The 18,257-nt window shown below is 38.3% G+C and overlaps 1 protein-coding gene across 3 annotated transcripts; it reads right to left on the bottom strand.

Annotated features, from left to right (window-relative positions):
- Nucleotides 1-1,209: 1,209 nt before the first annotated feature.
- Nucleotides 1,210-15,687, bottom strand: LOC126808624 (uncharacterized). 3 transcript variants are annotated; one of them, XM_050533510.2, is made up of 6 exons: nt 15,290-15,687; nt 10,476-11,591; nt 9,339-9,398; nt 7,888-8,165; nt 6,687-6,771; nt 1,210-6,414 (listed from the first exon to the last, which is right to left on the bottom strand). In XM_050533510.2, exons 1-6 carry the CDS (start codon nt 15,633-15,635, stop codon nt 3,746-3,748), a joined length of 4,554 nt encoding a protein of 1,517 aa, XP_050389467.1. In that variant the 5' UTR covers nt 15,636-15,687; the 3' UTR covers nt 1,210-3,745. The 3 variants fall into 3 exon arrangements, with proteins under 3 accessions (XP_050389467.1, XP_050389466.1, XP_050389468.1); XM_050533509.2 differs by having other exon boundaries at nt 10,476-11,594; XM_050533511.1 differs by lacking the exon at nt 15,290-15,687 and having other exon boundaries at nt 10,476-11,881.
- Between the last annotated feature and the right edge of the window lie 2,570 nt (nt 15,688-18,257).

Below are 18,257 nucleotides of genomic sequence, written 5' to 3' on the forward strand. Positions count from 1 at the left end.
TTCCTTCTGTTTATATGTCTCCTAATTACTAAAAGCCAGTATATCACTGAAGGAACCCAAACTACTATCCCCAGATCAATAGCTTTCTGTATTGTAGCATCTACACTAGTTCTTGCGAGGTACCAAAGATATTCAACTAAGGCGTCCTAATGTGACTTGGTTTACCATATTGTCAAAGGTTGCACCCAGAATGGATAAGAAATAGAAATTACTGAATAGATTGTGTTTGTAATTATTTGCAAGACTTCTAATATTAACCCATTTGGAGTCATGTTAAGCTTTGCCTCACTCACATTGATCAGCAATTGGGTAATACAAGCTCAGATTTGGGAATACAAATACTGATTGGATTCATGCATGCCTTGCTGTGCTTGGAGGGATACGGGGAGAGAGAGAAATGGGGTTTAACGCCCACTCAACACAAACTAGGTCATTTCGGGACTAACATATGGTTCAATTTTATTTCCATAATTCGCTTGTGTGTCAGGGTCTTTAGCAGTGGGAGGAAACTGGAGGACCCAGAGAAAACTTGTGAGGTTGGACAGACAACCCTAGTCCTTGTCATGTACAACCGGGGAATCGAAACCACGCCAGTTGACTCAATGACAGACTTTGTGATACAGCGTGCATGTGCTAACCATTCAGGCATCCCCCCCCCCCTTGGAGGGATACAAATCCTAGTTGCATTCATGCCTTGTTCTCTTGGGAGGGATACAAATCATGGTTGCATTCATGCTTTGATTGGTGGTTGATACTTGATATTCTTTGAATTTCATCTGTTAAGCCTCATAGGTTCTTTTATATGTACACCAACCCTGTTTCTTTATGTACACACCAACAAGTCAACATGTCTACATGTAGGTGCGCCCTGTGGCATTCCAGAGAAATCACTGACCAGATATTAAAAAAAAAAAAAAAATGTATAATTACAATCCCATAGGCTTTACCATTTCATTATGATTACGGATATGCCCTAACAGGTCATGTACGTGTTACATACACGTAATTTAAAAAATGTTTAGTCACACCATTTCTTTAGTATAATATTTGACTTCAATATAACATATATATCAGAAATATGTATATAGTGCGCCTACAATTACTTGTAGGGTTTCAAGTGCACCCTTGAGAACCACTGGCATAGACGTCTGCTTTTCTACCAGACCCTTCCCACACTGCTCCACTGACGGGGAAAATAATCCATTAAAATATCATTGAAAATTTTTAATTCAACAAGTCTGATTATAATGATGAAATATAAATATAACAACTGGTCAGGATATCTAACTACGCAAATTTAAAATTCAGGTTTTCATTTGAAATTTTCTTTATAATACATGCACTGTATTATTCCACTAGTTAATATCAATTATAACACTTACGCATAGAAAACAGCTACTAGTTAATTTGGGCGACGTTTCGAAGAGTATGGTATGCTCTCACCCCCTGTATTAGCTTAAGAACACTTTTTGAACCATCACCCAAATAAATAAATTGCTGCTTTCCATAAGGATTGCTCTATCCAGTTACTAAATGCCTCTTAAAGATTATCAGTTACTACGAGTTCGTTTAATTACATCCATTAACAAATACGAAAATTATTTATAGAATTTAGAAATTAATATAGAGATAACTAAATTCAAGGACAGGCTTCGACCACAGAATAATGAAATTTGGTTTAATATCTCACATTTCTGGATCGACCGTGCTAATGCAGAAGGTGGTACTATGACAGAAAGTTGTCCTAAAAGCAGCATTAAGACTCCTCTTATTTTGATTTTGAGGGATCTTTAACATGCTCCCAATGGCATACACAGGACCTTCGTAATGAATGAAATGAGGTTTAATGCACCAAATGAACTAATAAAGTGTTTTTGTTCCTTTCGTATGAAGGAGCCTTGGTTACTCATTGAGTAAGTCTCAAGTTCGTTCTTGATGTTTGCCAAGTAAATTCCTCAAAAAGTTCCTGTCTGTTCAATTCTAATAATGATTGTCCAGTGGTCAGGAAATCAAATACTTGTAAACTTGACAGTCATTATCAGATTTAAACTAGACACAAGTACAAATCAGATGATTTGGGTGATATTAGATGACTTTTGCCAATTTCCAAACAAAGATTTGATATTGAATAAATGTGAAAGAAATTAATGCTAAAAACACAAGATTTAATGATACCTACATGTAGGTAACGGTGACACAGTCAGACTATACAGTAGTTTAAAATCTGTCCAAACAGAACATAATATATCTCAACTGATGGTTACTTACAAGTTAAACAATAAAACAAATAGAATAAATTACCATCATGATTGAAGTGTCAAAACATACAAGAACAATTTACAAATCCTAATTAATTAAACATTAACTTATACATTATGCAAGAGCTAAATCTGTCTATTGCAGGTCTTTCTTTAGGTAGACATTAATTAACTTATCCAGGCCATAATCAACTCTCGATGGCATCAGATTTCTCCAATATTAGATAGATTAGAAAGGTTCAGCCATATTTTGATTTAAGCTAAAAAAATGGAGGAGTGAGACCTAGCGTCAAACAGCCAGTACAGTGGTTGAAATTATTGCACACGTCTTGTCAAACCCTCAAAGGCTAACATCTTCGCTTGCAATAGAGTAATTTGAATGAAATTTTCAAATTATTCATTTTAAATTATCTATTTTCGAACTAAAGCAAGAATGGCTAGCACTTTATCTAAATCTTACATAATGTATCTTTAACATATGTACATATAATATCATTAAGCTGAGATGTACAATTATAATATTTTAATACAAATTATTTTCATCACCACTCTTTACTAAGAACACCAATATAATTAATTTAATACTCACATAAATTACCAAAAATTCAAACACTGACCTGCCCAGAGTAAGATATTATCGTATTTAGTGTTCCTTTAGCTCAAACAAGTTTGTATGAATCACAAATTGACAGCAATAGCAGAGTGATTATGCCTAAAATTTTGCTTACCACCAAATTTTAACATTCGTTTTTTTTTTTACAGACTTCTAAACCTAAACAGATAACGCCTCTTTCAATTGATATCAAAGCATTCTATTTCTTTCCACTGCTTTTAAGTGATAATGAGATGGACGACTATGTATAGATATGAGAGATAAAAAAGAGATAATGTTAAAATATGGATTTTGTTTTAGGTCTTTCCAGGAACATGAAAAAAAGTCTCTCTTATGACAAATCGACATTCCTGTACAGTTGATTTTTCTGAGTTTGGGACAAAGAAATTTGAGAATGTTAAATATCTTTTATGATATATGAAATTGAATTATAAAATTATTGAAATATTACTTAGATCTATCATCAATAACCACTGGTCTGCATCCACCTTATGTGTCCTCTTTGTCTTTGTAATTTAATTAAACACAAACTCACTAGCTTGGAAACAATGGTCTTAGTTGTACCCAACAAAATATCAAACACTACTTAAACTCGTACCTGACATTTTGAACTTAGTGCCTGACATAGTATGATAATAACACAGATCAAAGACAAATCAATCCTGAAATGAAATCAAAAATGGGGTTTAACGTCCTACTGTTCTGCTCCTACTGGGTTAAAGAAGATAGGTGAAATCAGTACTGGACAAAATTTGACAGCAGATCAATTGTCTTGACGACAGAGTCTGAATTTGTGCTTGACAATGTCTATGACAGGAGCCTTATTTCCAACCATGATGAACATTTACACAAGAATGTCATGTCTTAAATGTTTTTACTGGTCAATGTTCTCATTAATAATTCTCCACAAATCTTCAGCACTAACCACATTGATGGAGCTTTGGGCGTCACCAGCCATAACAGACGTCTGCTCTTGTGAGATTGTCATGGTAGCAGCATGATCTTCAATACGACTATAATGCCAAGCCCGAGGATTCGTCTCAACGTTGAGATTATAAACGATTTGTTCCACGTCAACATTTTGTTGCGGTTGATCCGGGGCCCGACTTGTGACAACATAGTCTGTATATTGTGTTTGAGGTACAGTCTGTATCTGATACTGAGGCTGTACTTCTGTGGTGGTTGTTGACGGTATTTCTATTTGCTGGATATATGTCTCAGGTGGTTGATTCTTGGCTGTAACTATTTTATTTCCATATAATGTCGTCTTCCCTGGACCCAAAACTGTAGCGGCAGTTCCGCGTGTGACCGCAGTGGGGTATGATTTAGCAGGGGATCTTGTTTGAATTGTTTTGGACGTGATGAGGGTGGGTGATGCTTGCACTTGCTGAATAACTTGGGGTTGTGTTCGAGCGATAACTTTAGGTGTTGTTTGGAACTGACTAGTGTCCAGAATAATTGTGCGTTTGGCTGATGGAGTTTCAATGGTTTGTGTTACGATGTTTGCTGTTGCTGAGGGAGGAGCTATTGAAGCCACTGCTACATTGGTGACAGATTCAGTTGATTTTACCGTTGTAGGTACTACATTTACTTTACTTAACTTTGGCGTGGTCACCTTCGGGGTGACAATTCTTGGTTTTATTACATGACCAGGTTTAGTAACTGAAATAGGTGTAACTTTGGTAACAGGCTCTTTCACGTCAGTTGGTGCTTCAGCACCAATAAAGGCCTTAGTCTTGTGAGCGGCATGTGCATGACTTGTCACATATTTGTCTTTTGCAAACCTCTGTCCACAAATTTCACATTCATGTGGAAACTCTTCTTTGTGGGAGTCAAGAATATGTTCCACCACATCCTTTTCACGGATGAAAGTTTTGTCGCAGTTCTCAAATATACATTTCTTCGACGTGCTCTTCTCTTCGTTTTGGTCGTCGCAGGAACCTTTACGTACCTCAACTTCTGCTACAAGGTCGTGGACCACACCAATATGTTTTTGAAGGAATACAGCTCTGATGAATTTACTAGGACAGAAGGGACATTTATATGGAGTCTCACGATTTAAATGATTATTAGAGATATGAGAAATGAGAGTATGTCTGGCCATATATCCAATACCACAGAACGGACAATGCAAGGAGATACCACCACTATGTACTTCTGACTTGTGATTAGTTAATGCATCCATCGAATCAAAAACCTTCTTACATAATGTACAGTGATATTTGTGTCCATGCAGGACGTGTTCTGCTATCATATGTTTCCGTAACTCTTTAGCGGAAACAAATTCCGCCTGACAAGTCCAACAGCGACAGACTGGTGCCTGGTTTGATTTTCCTGGATCTGAGTGACGAGATTTGATATGAGCTTGGAGAGACGTGCTTTTATCAAACTTTTTTCTACAGTGGGGACAAATCTTTTTCTCTTCAAGTTTATCCCACTGTCCACTTGTATGCATCTCGATATGTCGCTCCAAGGACCGGGCATTCTTGAAGACGGCTGGACATAAGTGACACAGTTGGTCTATAGCATGATGGACTTTCTTTTCGTGCTGATCGAGGCGGATCTTAACCATGAATCCCTTTCCGCAAGTTTTACATTTATGTTTTGCTTCCACTTTATGGACATGCTGCATGTGCTCCATTAACTTGATGTCCGTGTCCATTGAATCTTCGCAAATTTCACACTTCACTTTCAACTTTTCTCGAATCCGACTCTCAAAACTCGCAAAACTTTTGTCCTTTTTATGCTTGCTGCGGACATGTGCCAGTAAGTTTTTATGATTCAAGAAAAAGTTGCTGCAGATTTCGCAGGGTACGGTATTCGCAGATGAACTGATATTGCTAAGTGTCTGTTTTTTAGATGTTACGGACAGACCCACATCTTCGATGGGCACATCAACATATTCCTCTTCTTCAATATCGAGAACAGTTGCATCATAACTCTCATAATCGCCAAAAAATGCATTGACGTCATCAAAGCTTTCTACTTTCAAGTTTGGATCAAAGTTACTATAATCTGGACCAGGTTCTTCCTCGATGGCTTGGACAGAGTCTCCAGCTTCATCAACAAACTGAAGAACGTTTCCATCCTCAGTGTAAAGCTCTTTCATATTACCAAATTCGTCAAACAATTCAATCGGTTCTCCATTTTCATCCTGGAATTTAATTTCTTCTCCATTTTCATTGAGCGCTACAAAATGGCCACCTAACATTCCTTCATTCTCTGGCTGCTGTTCCTCAACTGTATCATCAAACATTTCAATATCTCCGGAATCTGTTGGGATCAAGTTGTAGGGTAATTTGATATTATCCAGTCCTTCAACATTGTCTAGAGTCTTCTCCAGCTCATCATCATCTTCATCATCATCATCATCTTCATCCTCCTCCTCCTCCTCATCTTTCTTCTTTTGGTTCTCAATCTCAGCCTTCTTCTTTCGAACCTGTATTCTCAACGGTCGACCTTTACTTGTGAAAATAATTTGCTGGTAGATTCGTGGAACTTCTTCTAAATCGACTGGTACAGCCTCCTGGGGAGTGGGTTTTTCTGAAAATATAAAAATGATAAATCTTTTAATTTTGAGCAAAATGGATCTAGATTTTATGTATATATTTATCATCATACAGATGGCCCTTTTGACATAATAACAAGGTCACTGGTACAGTGATTACATTCAGCTATATCAGGGGTTCTCCACCTTTTGTTTGTTGCGACCCCATTCCAGAAACCAGCATCTGATCACGAAGCCCTCCCCCAAACTCAAACAGTCTACTGTCCTTATTAGAGGACGAAAATTTGCAAAATGTCTGAAGACTTACTGACAGGTGCTTCTTTCTGTTTCATCTGAAGATATTCTGTATTTACTTGATTGATATTATAAACTGTTGGTATTGTTAATTGTCTCTGCAAAATATAAAATATAAGTTGATCAAACACTTCTCACCCTGTACGTAACCACTATGGCACATGTGTGTAAGACGCTGTGTTCACTAACCCAGAGGTCCCGGGTTCGATCCCGGCATTGTCCTTCAAAGTTACCCCTTGTCAACGGTGAAAGAAGTACATGTACAATGTCTTGTGGTTTAGATGATACAAAAAACTGAGGTTCCAGGTACACGTTGGTGTGCACGTTAAAGAACGACTCTAAACCCTTCCTCCACCCTGCGTCACTGACTGACGAGCAGAAACAATATCAAAAGGCAAAGCCTGACAATATCCTCACTTATTCGGAGAAAACCTATACAAAGTTCAACAGATGACCCTACTCTGTGCCATGCATAAGCTTGGGATCGTAGCCATGCAACACTACTCAATGACAGAGATGAAATGATATGGGGATTAACGTCCTACTGTTCTGCTCCGACTGGGCTAATGAAGACGGGCATACACAATGCAGTGTGCTATGAGGGAAATTTTTCCAAGACAGTGACACTATGGCCTACTCTTATATCCAATTCCAACTGCCAATGGATCTTTTACATGCACGCCAATGTGTACACGGAACCCTGGTTTACTCAATGACAGACGTTATGATCTAAGCTTCACATTAGATTACACGACCATGCAGTGTGCAAGGGGGAAATTTTTTCCCAGGCAACGGCACTATGGCTTGCTGTTATATCGAATTCCAACTGCCAATGGATCTTTTACGTACACAACAATTTGTACATGGGACCTAGGTTTACTTAATGACCTTATAAACTAAACTGCACATTAGACCACCCAACCATCTCCCAAAAACTAGGTCATTTCAGGACTAACATATGGTTCAATTTTATTTCAATAATTTGCATGCACGTAGGGGTCTTTAGCAGTGGGAGGAAACCGGAGGACGTGGAGAAAACCCAAAAGGTTGGCAGGCGACCCAACTCCTTACAACATACAACCGTGGAATCGAAACCACTGCAGTTGACTCAATGACAGACCTTATGATACAACACGCACACGCTAGCCATTCAGCAATCCAAGCCCCACCCCCAGTGCTAAAAGATGTCTAAAGCTATTCAATAAAATACTTACCATGAAGGTTTTCTGGAAATTCAAACCTTCATCTACATCATCCATCTGTTCATTTTCTGGTTCATGTGCTTGCACTACCTCATTGGATTCCTCATTAGCATTCTTTAAGGACTCTATTTTGGCACTTAAACCTGACAATTTTCTAGTTTGAGATCTAGTCTGTGTCTCAGGCTTCATTGTCTCTCGCTGACGCAGATAGTCATGATCATCCCATAATTGTTTATTTTTGGTATTTGGTTTGATAGTGACGAGAGGAGTCTTGGGCAACTGATTCAAAACTAAGAACAAATAAAAACAATTTTAGTTGTTAAAAGAAAAAGGAAGATAGTTTGCCAGTCAAAAAAACTGACGACCATTGCAAAGAAACTTGTCTAGCATACCTTTGATAAAGAAATGAAATGAAATGGCGTTTAACGTCCTACTCCTATGCTGGGCTAATGAAGACGGGCATACGCCATACAGTGGGCTATGAGGGAAATTTGGCCCGGGCAGCGGCACTATCGCCTACACTTATATCGAATTCCAACTGCCAAGGGATCTTTTACCTGCATTCCAATGTGTACACGGGACCTCGGTTTTTCAAATCATCCGAAGGACTAAACAGCTGTCCTTGTCAGGCCCTCCGTCCTGCATCACTGACAAGGGGGAACCACGCCGGAATATCTGGATGAACTTTCTTGGCCAATGCAGGGATCGAACACCCGACCTCCAGGCTAGCGAGCCAGCGTCTTACCCACTTAGCCAAGTGATCCCCGCCTTTGATAAAGAGCTGGTCATTAAAAAATATATAATGCAAAATGACTATTGAAAATTTCATTCAAATTACTTGATTTTGAGTGATGTTATCAATGGTTGTAGTTTTGAGATATGTGCATTGATTGTAACCATCGTACTGGTCATAACTCATTGGAGTCTTAGCCTTGCTTTTCCATTTTTAAATTAAATAATTAAATAGCCGAATCCTACTAATCTACTTAAAATCGGAGGCATCTGATGGCATCGAGAACTGATTAAGGTTTTGTCATGATAATTAATGTCTAAATGATAATTTATATATCACTTACAGCCGAAAGAAAGACCTGAAATAGACAGGTTTGGCTTATACATAATGCCTGTTTAAGCTGCATAATCTGAAATATCAATTTCACAGCACAGTATGAATTGACTGACATGTAAGCTAAGTTCTCCAGTAGGTCAATTCCATTGCCAGTCAGTCAAGATTTGCAAATATTAGTGACAGAAACAAGAGCCCTGCTCTAAGTTAGAAGCCTTGTACTCAAATATCAAGCAATATGTATTTGTGATAGATTTTCAAAGGAACTGAGTTGGAGACCAGCTTCTTGACCTCGGACTGACCGATAAAACTGATAATCATCACAACTCTATGTATGCATTAACCTTCGACTCACATTTTTTATTTCTGAGAAAAAAAACAACAAAACTCATCCTACCTGCTCCAACCCTATTCTTCGTAAGATCAAACCTTTTACCAGAGGATGAAAATCTCTTTCCTAAAAAATACAAACAAAATGAAATAATATAATAATAAAACATGTATATAATAATTAATAATAATATAATTAGCTTATATTGGCCCTAAAGTCCATTAACAAGCTGCTTGATGTAGTTTAACATCCCGTGTTTCTGCATTAAACATGCATTATGCAAGAGCTAAATCTGCCTATTTCAGGTCTTTCTTTAGGCCTGAAATGTTATCTAAATTATTAATTAGACATTAATTAACCTATCCAGGCCACAATCAACTCTAGATGGCAGCGCTAGCCTGCGATCTTTAGTGGATTGTAAGCCGATTTACTGCATAACTTTCCTTCTCTATTAAACGATTAAATGGATAATCGAGACTATGCTGTTTATCGTACTGACTTAGTAATGATGACCGAGGTTTATAGGAATTTCAGTCGCTTAATTCTCGGTTCATCACATGTACATCATGTATATTTTTAAAAAAAATTATACTACAGTTGTAATGGCCAATAATTATTCAACATATTGGTAAAACAAATCGCAAGATATTTTTGGGACATGATGGAAGACTTGCAAGTTATTATAATTTTATTGTTTCACACATCTCAACTTGGAAGTTAATATTACTGTTTTAACTCAATGGGAAATAGGAGTATCTCATTGTCTTTTAAATCTGATTGCTTGATTGAGTGAGTACTAACTGACACTAATTAATTTTAACTAACACTAATTAATTTCCAATTACAGTCAGTTAAGAATTCCAATTAGGTGTAGATTGTTACATTTCTTTTCTTTTTTTTTTAAAAAAAGATCCTGAATTAAAATCATTTCTTTACGATTCCTTACCATTATAACAATTCTTTGAATATAATTTAAATTCTTGTTTTTCAAATCTAATGTACTGTTTTTGTGTCTGATATACTATTACACGGTAACAGTTACAGTACATAATTATTTATTTGACTCACATTTGAGGTTGCGAGGCAGAAACTGTATATGTAGACAACAATTTCAATGAACCATTATTAATTATTTGTAGCCTAAATTTACATGTAAGGTACACTGTAAGCGTAACCTTTGCATTACATAGTAGTGCTACTCACCTATTGGTGTTGTTTCTGGGGTCAGTTTTGCTATCTTGGATTGCAAAGCGGATTTCAACAGTGTATCTGTAGCTTTTCTCTTGGTCGTAGCTGTGGCAACTAAATTATCATCATCATCATTTTGTGGATCCCAATCTGGATCAGCATCTTCGTCATCCATCATCATGTCTCTTGTGTCAGAATTTTCTTTATCTATCACCGGCTTCCCCTTAAAGCCTGGACCAATCAGCATAGTTGGATAAGGACCTTTAACTTTTTTCGGTTTTGCTACAGATTTAGGGTTTGTCATTTGATTAGCCACTTCTTGGGTAATAGGTGTAGATCCTGGGGGTAAGATAAGTTGTTTTTGGCCATCTTTTTCTATCAGTGTTGCTGGAGAAGTCAAAAGAATGAGCTGGGATTTGGGAGTGCCAGACTGTTGTCCAGCTGGTTTCAATCCCATTGAATTCATGAATGCTGTTTTGGGGGTAACTGTGGGTAACTGCAGTCCTCTGTGAGGTGTTGAAGGCGAATGGGCATTTTTGGATGTATGTCTGGTACTTGATTTAGCACTGCTTGATCTGTGTGTTTCTGAGGCCAAACTCTCTCCCAAAGGCGTTGTGTATTTTGTGGGTTTACGAATAACCCTGGTTCGAGTTCTTCCTCCAATACTCTGTGTAAGGTTTTTACTACTGCGTGGTTCATTGCCATCTTCATCCGATTCCCTTTCTGAGTTTCCTTCACTTGCTGAATCCACCTCATAAGCTTTACCAGACTTGACATCCAGTTTCTCTAGAACAACTCGTAACTGTTGTTTATCATTCACCCCGGGGCTGGATTTTCTAGGTCTCCCTCTTTTCCTAACTGGAGACAATTCCCTGTCTGGTGTGTCACGCAGACAATCATCATTGTCACTTTCCTCGGCAATGTCGTCATAAACTTCCAACTCCTCTCCATCAATGACATTACTGCTTGTATTACTAACAGGGCTGCGACTTCTGTCAACTTTGTTGTCGGGACCCTTTTGTAATTTTAAATCGATTGGTTCACAGACTAGATGTTTACCATCATTTTCTACAACAAATCCGCCTTCGTTTTCAAGTGTCAGTCGTACTTTACTCTCTCCACGTGCAAGCACTGCTGTAAATAAACAATCAGAATTAGCGCCACCTGGCGTGGGACAAAAACCCTTGTAAACGAAGAGATTCCGTTGGCGCTTCTTGGTTGCGGTCGCCAAAGTTCGCAAAACCGATATCGGGAATGAAAACTGAATTTGTTCAAGTTTGTGCCCCATATCAAAATAAACCTAAATCAAACGTTCAAACGTCCGAAACGTTCTTTGAATCACATGAAAAATGCGAATTTTTACACAAATTTCTCAATGGTAATGGGTGACATGTCCGTTGGAGAATCTTCAAAGCGAAAGAGCGTTCAGGGGAGGTAATATGAAAATAACGTATTTTAAAAAGTGAAAGTAGCGTAAAAATAAACGCCAACTATGTCTACAGAGAGAGAGAGAGAAAAACGGGATTTAAAGTCCACTCGATACAAACTAGGCCATTTCGGGACTATCGGCAAAGAGCTTATATAGAGTATTCCTTCAAATGCAACAGAAAATAAATTTACAATTGGGGCATTCCATGTCAAGTGTACACACCTCATTGACACCATGGTAACAGATTCTTTTCAATTTTTCTCCAAAAGTTAGCCCCACCGAGAAAACAATTTATGTGAAGTTTCAGGTTTGAAAACCTAATGGGTCAGTTTTTTGGGCTGACTCAATTTTGGGCAAATCTGGTGGGGCAAATCTGGTGGGTCAAAAACCTTCCAACAGCTATAATTTTCCTCCTAACAGTCTAATTTTCATAAAGTTGCTACCAAAATGATCAGGAAATAAAGACCTTTCATTTGACGTATTACACGATGTTATAAGATAATGTTTTCCAATGGGATCTCAATGGGATCTGGGGGGAAATGAAGGTCAAAGTCATAGGGTTTCGCAATTTCAACTTTTGGGCTCAATATTACAATGCCATTCAGGCAACAAAGCAACACACAGGGTATAATATGCATCCCTGACTGTAGGCTATCATCCTTTGAGAAGACATGTTTTAAAGCATAAGAATTTTCCTATTATATTATCATATTCAGTGCCATTATAATAACGATAGCTTGATTTATGACTTTTAACTCATAAACTGACCTCAAATTTCATTATTTCAATCAAAATTTTCAATTCAGGGAACTTTGAATTCACTGATGTTTTTCTAAAGCCTTGCTGGAATCGGCAATCTCTTTATTTGACAGTTCATACGTCCTGCCGGTAGATGTTCGGGGATCAACTCGGAGGAGCACATCGCTGATGTCGAGGAGACACCTTTCAGTCATCTGGGGAAACACAAAGCTTTTTGCGGGTCCGCTCGGGTGAAGGAATTTCACTTTAACTTCATGTGTGTCGTCAAAGGCTTCCTCTATGTAGGATAGCCACCAGTGTCCGTCATAACGTACCGTGACGTATACCCCCAAAGGTCCTTCAAATCTCGGGGCCGAACTGGAAGTTACAACAGTTTCAACTCTAGAGTCCACCGAGGAACTGAATTCTGCAAGGTTTACTGTAACAGAAAATATATTCACTTTCGTTTCTCAGAAAATGCTGGATACCAGTCAAACATGAAATGAAATGAAATGGAGTTTAACGTCCTACTGTTCTGCTCCTAACCTGGGCTAATGAAGACGGGCATACGCCATACAGTGTGCTATGAGGGAAATTTTGCCCGGACAGCGGCACTACGGCCTACTCTTATATCGAATTCCAACTGCCAAGGGATCTTTTACGTGCACGCCAAAGTGTACACGGGACCTCGGTTTTTCGTCCCATCCGAATGACTAGACAGCTTTCCTTGTCAGCCCCTCCGTCCTGCATCACTGACAAGGGAGAACCACGCCGGAAAATCTGGATGAACTTTCTCGGCCAATGCAGGGATCGAACACCCGACCTCCAGGCTAGCGAGCTAGCGTCTTACCCACTTAGCCACGTGATCCCCCCCAGTCAAACATACACTGGACCCCATGTTCAACCATGCAGACTCAACCCAGGTGGCATTTTTCGAAGTATTTTTGGGCATGATCCCATAGAGATCCCATTTTCATTTTTGGCACACGGGTGGATGATATATAGAACATGATTTTGAGAAAAAAATGGGGTCATCGGATTTTCTGCCCGGACAGGGTCAAGGTCAAAGAAATAAAAAGAAAATTGAAAACATTATCTGAAAATTTTGGTACCAACTTTATGAAAATCAGACGGTTAGGAGGAAAATTATAGCTGTTGGAAGATTTTTGACCCACCAGATTTGCCCAAAATTGGGTCGGCCCAAAAAACGTCAATTTGGGGTCGATTCGCCTGAAATTTTGTTTTTACACTTTTTTCATCCCACCCCACCATTAGACATCAAATGAACGAAATCTGAGATGTCTTGTCATTTTTCGGTCAGAAAGTGTGTACACTTGACGTGGAATGCCCCAATTAGAAAATTCATACATTGGTTTTTATCAGCTATTGTAGTATTGATTGTTATGTTAGTATTATTGGTTTTTATCAGCTATTGTCGTATTGATTGTTATGTTAGTATTATTCATTTATTGTAAATTAAAATACATTACAATTACATGCATGTAGTACATGCACATCGACAAACGTTTGAGACAAACGTTACGTAGATTACCATAATTAAAACAATTTTATTATATTGTCAATGTACCTTAACATACATGAAATTATGTAGGCTTTGTTGCACCCACTGGACTAATGAAGAGGGTGTAGGTAAGTCATACATTTTGCTATACTATATATAGCTAAGGAGACATTTTGCAAGGACACTGGGGACTACTAGTACTTAAAGGAGCTAAATCGCTAATATTTGGGACCTACAAATTGACACAAATGGGTCGCAACGTATATAATAATGTAATATGAATGTAAATAAACTGATTTACATTCAATCGTTTCCGTTTTTACTCTAATTTCAAAGCAGTTATGTTCGGCGAAATACACCAGAAGTCTCAATCCAATGGCAATCTCTAACGTCTGGTTATTCCAGTCTACACCGATAGTATTTATTGCGCATTCTCTCCAGATAAGAATATGGGGTCACCGTTTGACATGACTTGTGGAATATGTCTAGCCTCGTTCTTCGAGTCGCATGTTACAAATTGCGCTGAAATGCATTATGGTACACAATTCGTGTACCAATCGTAAAATGTTTATTTTGGGTTAAATATTGGCTATCAGAAGCCCACCTTTTTCCGATAAGATCACAACACCAATGTTGATAACAATTGACAAATAATTCATGTTTTCATTGTTGAAGGTTTTGGATGAGATTGAGTTAGAGACTTAGCTACATTAAATTTATCTTCATGTAACGTATCATGTCTAATCTCTCTATCTAACTGGGGGGTTGGACGGCCAAATGGTTAGCGTGTATGCTCTGTATCATAAGGTCTGTCATTGAGTAAAGGAGTGACAAGGAGTGGGGTCGCCCGTCCAACCTCGTGGGTTTTCTCTGGGTCTTCCGGTTTCCTCCACCTGCTGAAGCCTGAAGACCCCTATGCACAAGTGAATTATTGAAATAAAATTTAACCATTGTTACCGTGTTAGTTCCAAAATGACCTAGTTTGTGTCGAGTGGAGGTTAATTACCCCCCCCCCCCCTCTCTCTAAGTGTCTGTTCTCAGGTGAAGCTAGCTGTAGACAGACAGCTTGATTCAATAATATATATTTTAATAAACATATGCGTTTAATAAAACATCTTATCTGTAACAATTAATTCGTACCTTTAATTTGATTTTTTTCATCAAATACTCTAATTCCGGTGTTAATTAGTTTCTTCTGTGTGCCTTCAATGAGTACTTCAAATTCATTTGCTAAATAATATGATACGCCAGCACAAAAATCGGTGATGAAATTATCCGCTTTAATGAGCCATCGGTAACACGTTTTACACAGTCCAACTTTGTCCGATCCTTGTTTATGTTTGTTCAAATTTTCCAGCTTATCAACACCGTCAACTCCCGAACTATATACTTTTGACTGCTCATAAGACAGAAACTTTTCAATTATTTTAACTGTTCGGTCTTTGATGAACGTCCTTGAGTCTATTTTGAGGGTTCTGCTGGCCATACTTAGGCAGCAGAAACAGACATTGGAATATTTCGACCGGCATTTTGATGCTTTTGACCGAGTCGCCATGTTTAAAAAAGCAGAATACTACTTTCAGTTTCCACAAAACAAAGCATGTTGAGCGACATAAACTATTTAACAACCCATTGCATAAGTATTCAGAAATATATTTTGCATTAAAATAACGAATACGGTACTATCGAAGGACATTATGAAAGATTCAGCATGTCGTTTATAATACAAAATAGGACTATTTTGAATGCGACTGGAGAAACTGTGATGGGCTATACATCCGGCGTATAACATTGATTATTTTGAGAAAGTACGGGGCAAGTGATCCAATCGTAATGTTTTGTTCAACCAAACGCGGGTTGACCCGATTATTCAGACGATTTAGGGGAAGCAACTGTTATCAATCGCGTGGGATCAGACCACAGTCCTATATCATTTTCTCCGTTTGCTTTCATTAAACCCATTCAGGTCTTGTCTTCACACACTCCATATACTAATTTTCTTAATATTCCGTCAAATGTTGTCTCAAAAAAAAAAAGAGAGAAAAAAGCTTATGACTTTAGACTTTTTGTTGAAAACAATAAAGTTGAAGGCAGGGCTTGGAGCAGATAAGATGTTTTTTTTGGAGCAAGGTTTTTTTTTTTTTTTATTAAGGACAGCATGCATTACCAGATCTTAGAATCGGAATAATCCAGTAAAACCGGCCACCTGGGTTAGTTACCCCCCCCCCCCAACTAAACCATTTTTCTAATAATTTAACGCCGACTTTAGGTGGCTCAATGCCACACATATATGTCGCATTGATCCGGCGTAAAATTATTAGAAAAATTTAAATTAAGATTCGAATTGCAAACATCGCTATAGAAAAGGGAACAATGCGAGCGTGTGTCTGTTACATCGTTGTCTGTTGATCGGTTCATCTAATTTGGCATTCAACATCTGCAATATAGGGCTAAATGCTGTAAAACTCGCGGCCGCTGCATGCTTCAGGTACTTATGACATTCACTTGCATGATCAATATTCATGCACAAGCTCGCACTATTCCATTTCCTATAGCGATATTTGCTATTTGAATTTACATTTTCTGGAAAGTTTTGGCTTTTATTCATGATTTTGAAGCGGAAGGACAACCAAGTTAAAATGCTGGTTACGTCGACATGTACAGCGGATAGCTACATCACTACTTCAAGTTTGTGTACCTCAAGGCTTCCATCGTGAACCTGATGCATGCTTTTGGGGATGACGTTAGGTATACCTGTTATAGAACGCGTTCAACCAAACGAAAATGTGGAAAACGTTGAGTCGGTCAAGAATTAACATTAAAGTTGAAATTTATGGTAAAATAAACACAATAGAAAATATGATTGATATGTCGTACTGCCTCACATGGTGATGTCGGACCATACAATATTAACCAGTATACCTACTAGGTCCTAGTATGCTACTTCAAAGTTTGTGTATCTTAGAATTTCAGTGGTCAACCACATACAAACTTTGCAGCAGGGGCAAGACTTACTGATTTAAATCAGTATGCTTTTGTTATGTCGTCTCTTGATTACTGTAACTCGTTTACTCTCTGCCAAACTACCTACTTGATCAACTACAAAAAAAAACAGAATAAAGCTGACAGAGTTGTGACCAGGACTAAACTATCTGAACATATGACACCCGTTTTAAAAGATCTACACTGGCTACCTATTAAACACAGGATCAGTTTTAAGTTAATTACCTTTTACCCATATCAACGACCCCTCTGTGCCAGCTTATTTAACTGATTTATTAACACATATGAGGTGAGTGGGGATGGCTGAATGGTTAGCATGTGCGCGCTGTATCATAAGGCCTGTCATTGAGTCAACTGGCGTGGTTTCGAATCCCCGGTTGTACGTGACAAGGAGTAGGGTCGCCTGTCCAACCTCGTGGGTTTTCTCCTGGTATTCCGGTTTCCTCCCACTGCTAAAGACTCCCACGCGCAAACGAATTATTGAAATAAAATTAAAAACCATATGTTAGTCCCAAAATGACCTAGTTTGTGTCAAGTGGACGTCAAGTTTTTTTTATGTCTATAATTTTGTTTTAGTTGTTCTTGTTATGTATGTTATATTTCTTTGTAAAGCGCCACGGAGTAGTCGGACTGACTGAATCTTCAGCGTACTAGAAAATTATTATTATAACAATTCTCGTTTAACCCAACGAACATTTTGGAATGAATCCAGGCAAAGTGGTGTCAATGTGGAAGTTAGTGGTGGTTTGCACCCTGTTTATAAAATATAGTTGTCCCCCCTACATCGGTATCATTCGATGACTTGAACGGTTAATCTATTTGACAAGGCCAACTTCAAGTTTGGTCAAAAATCACGAGATGTAAACAGGGCTAGCGCTAATCCCAACCCTAACCCTGGACCTAGCCCTAATGCTTACCCTAACACTAACCTACAATCTCGCTAACAATCACGTGCCCTAACCCTATTTACATCCCAGCGACCTTGACGAAAATTGAGCTGGCCTTGACAAATAGATTTAGCCGACTTTGAACCCAACTCTGTTTTAAACCACACTGATCAGTAGTGAATATTCGCTAGGCCACTCCAGTCACTAATAGGGATGAT

This window comes from Patella vulgata, chromosome 1 (assembly GCF_932274485.2).
Source record: "Patella vulgata chromosome 1, xgPatVulg1.2, whole genome shotgun sequence".
Classification (NCBI taxonomy): domain Eukaryota; kingdom Metazoa; phylum Mollusca; class Gastropoda; family Patellidae; genus Patella; species Patella vulgata.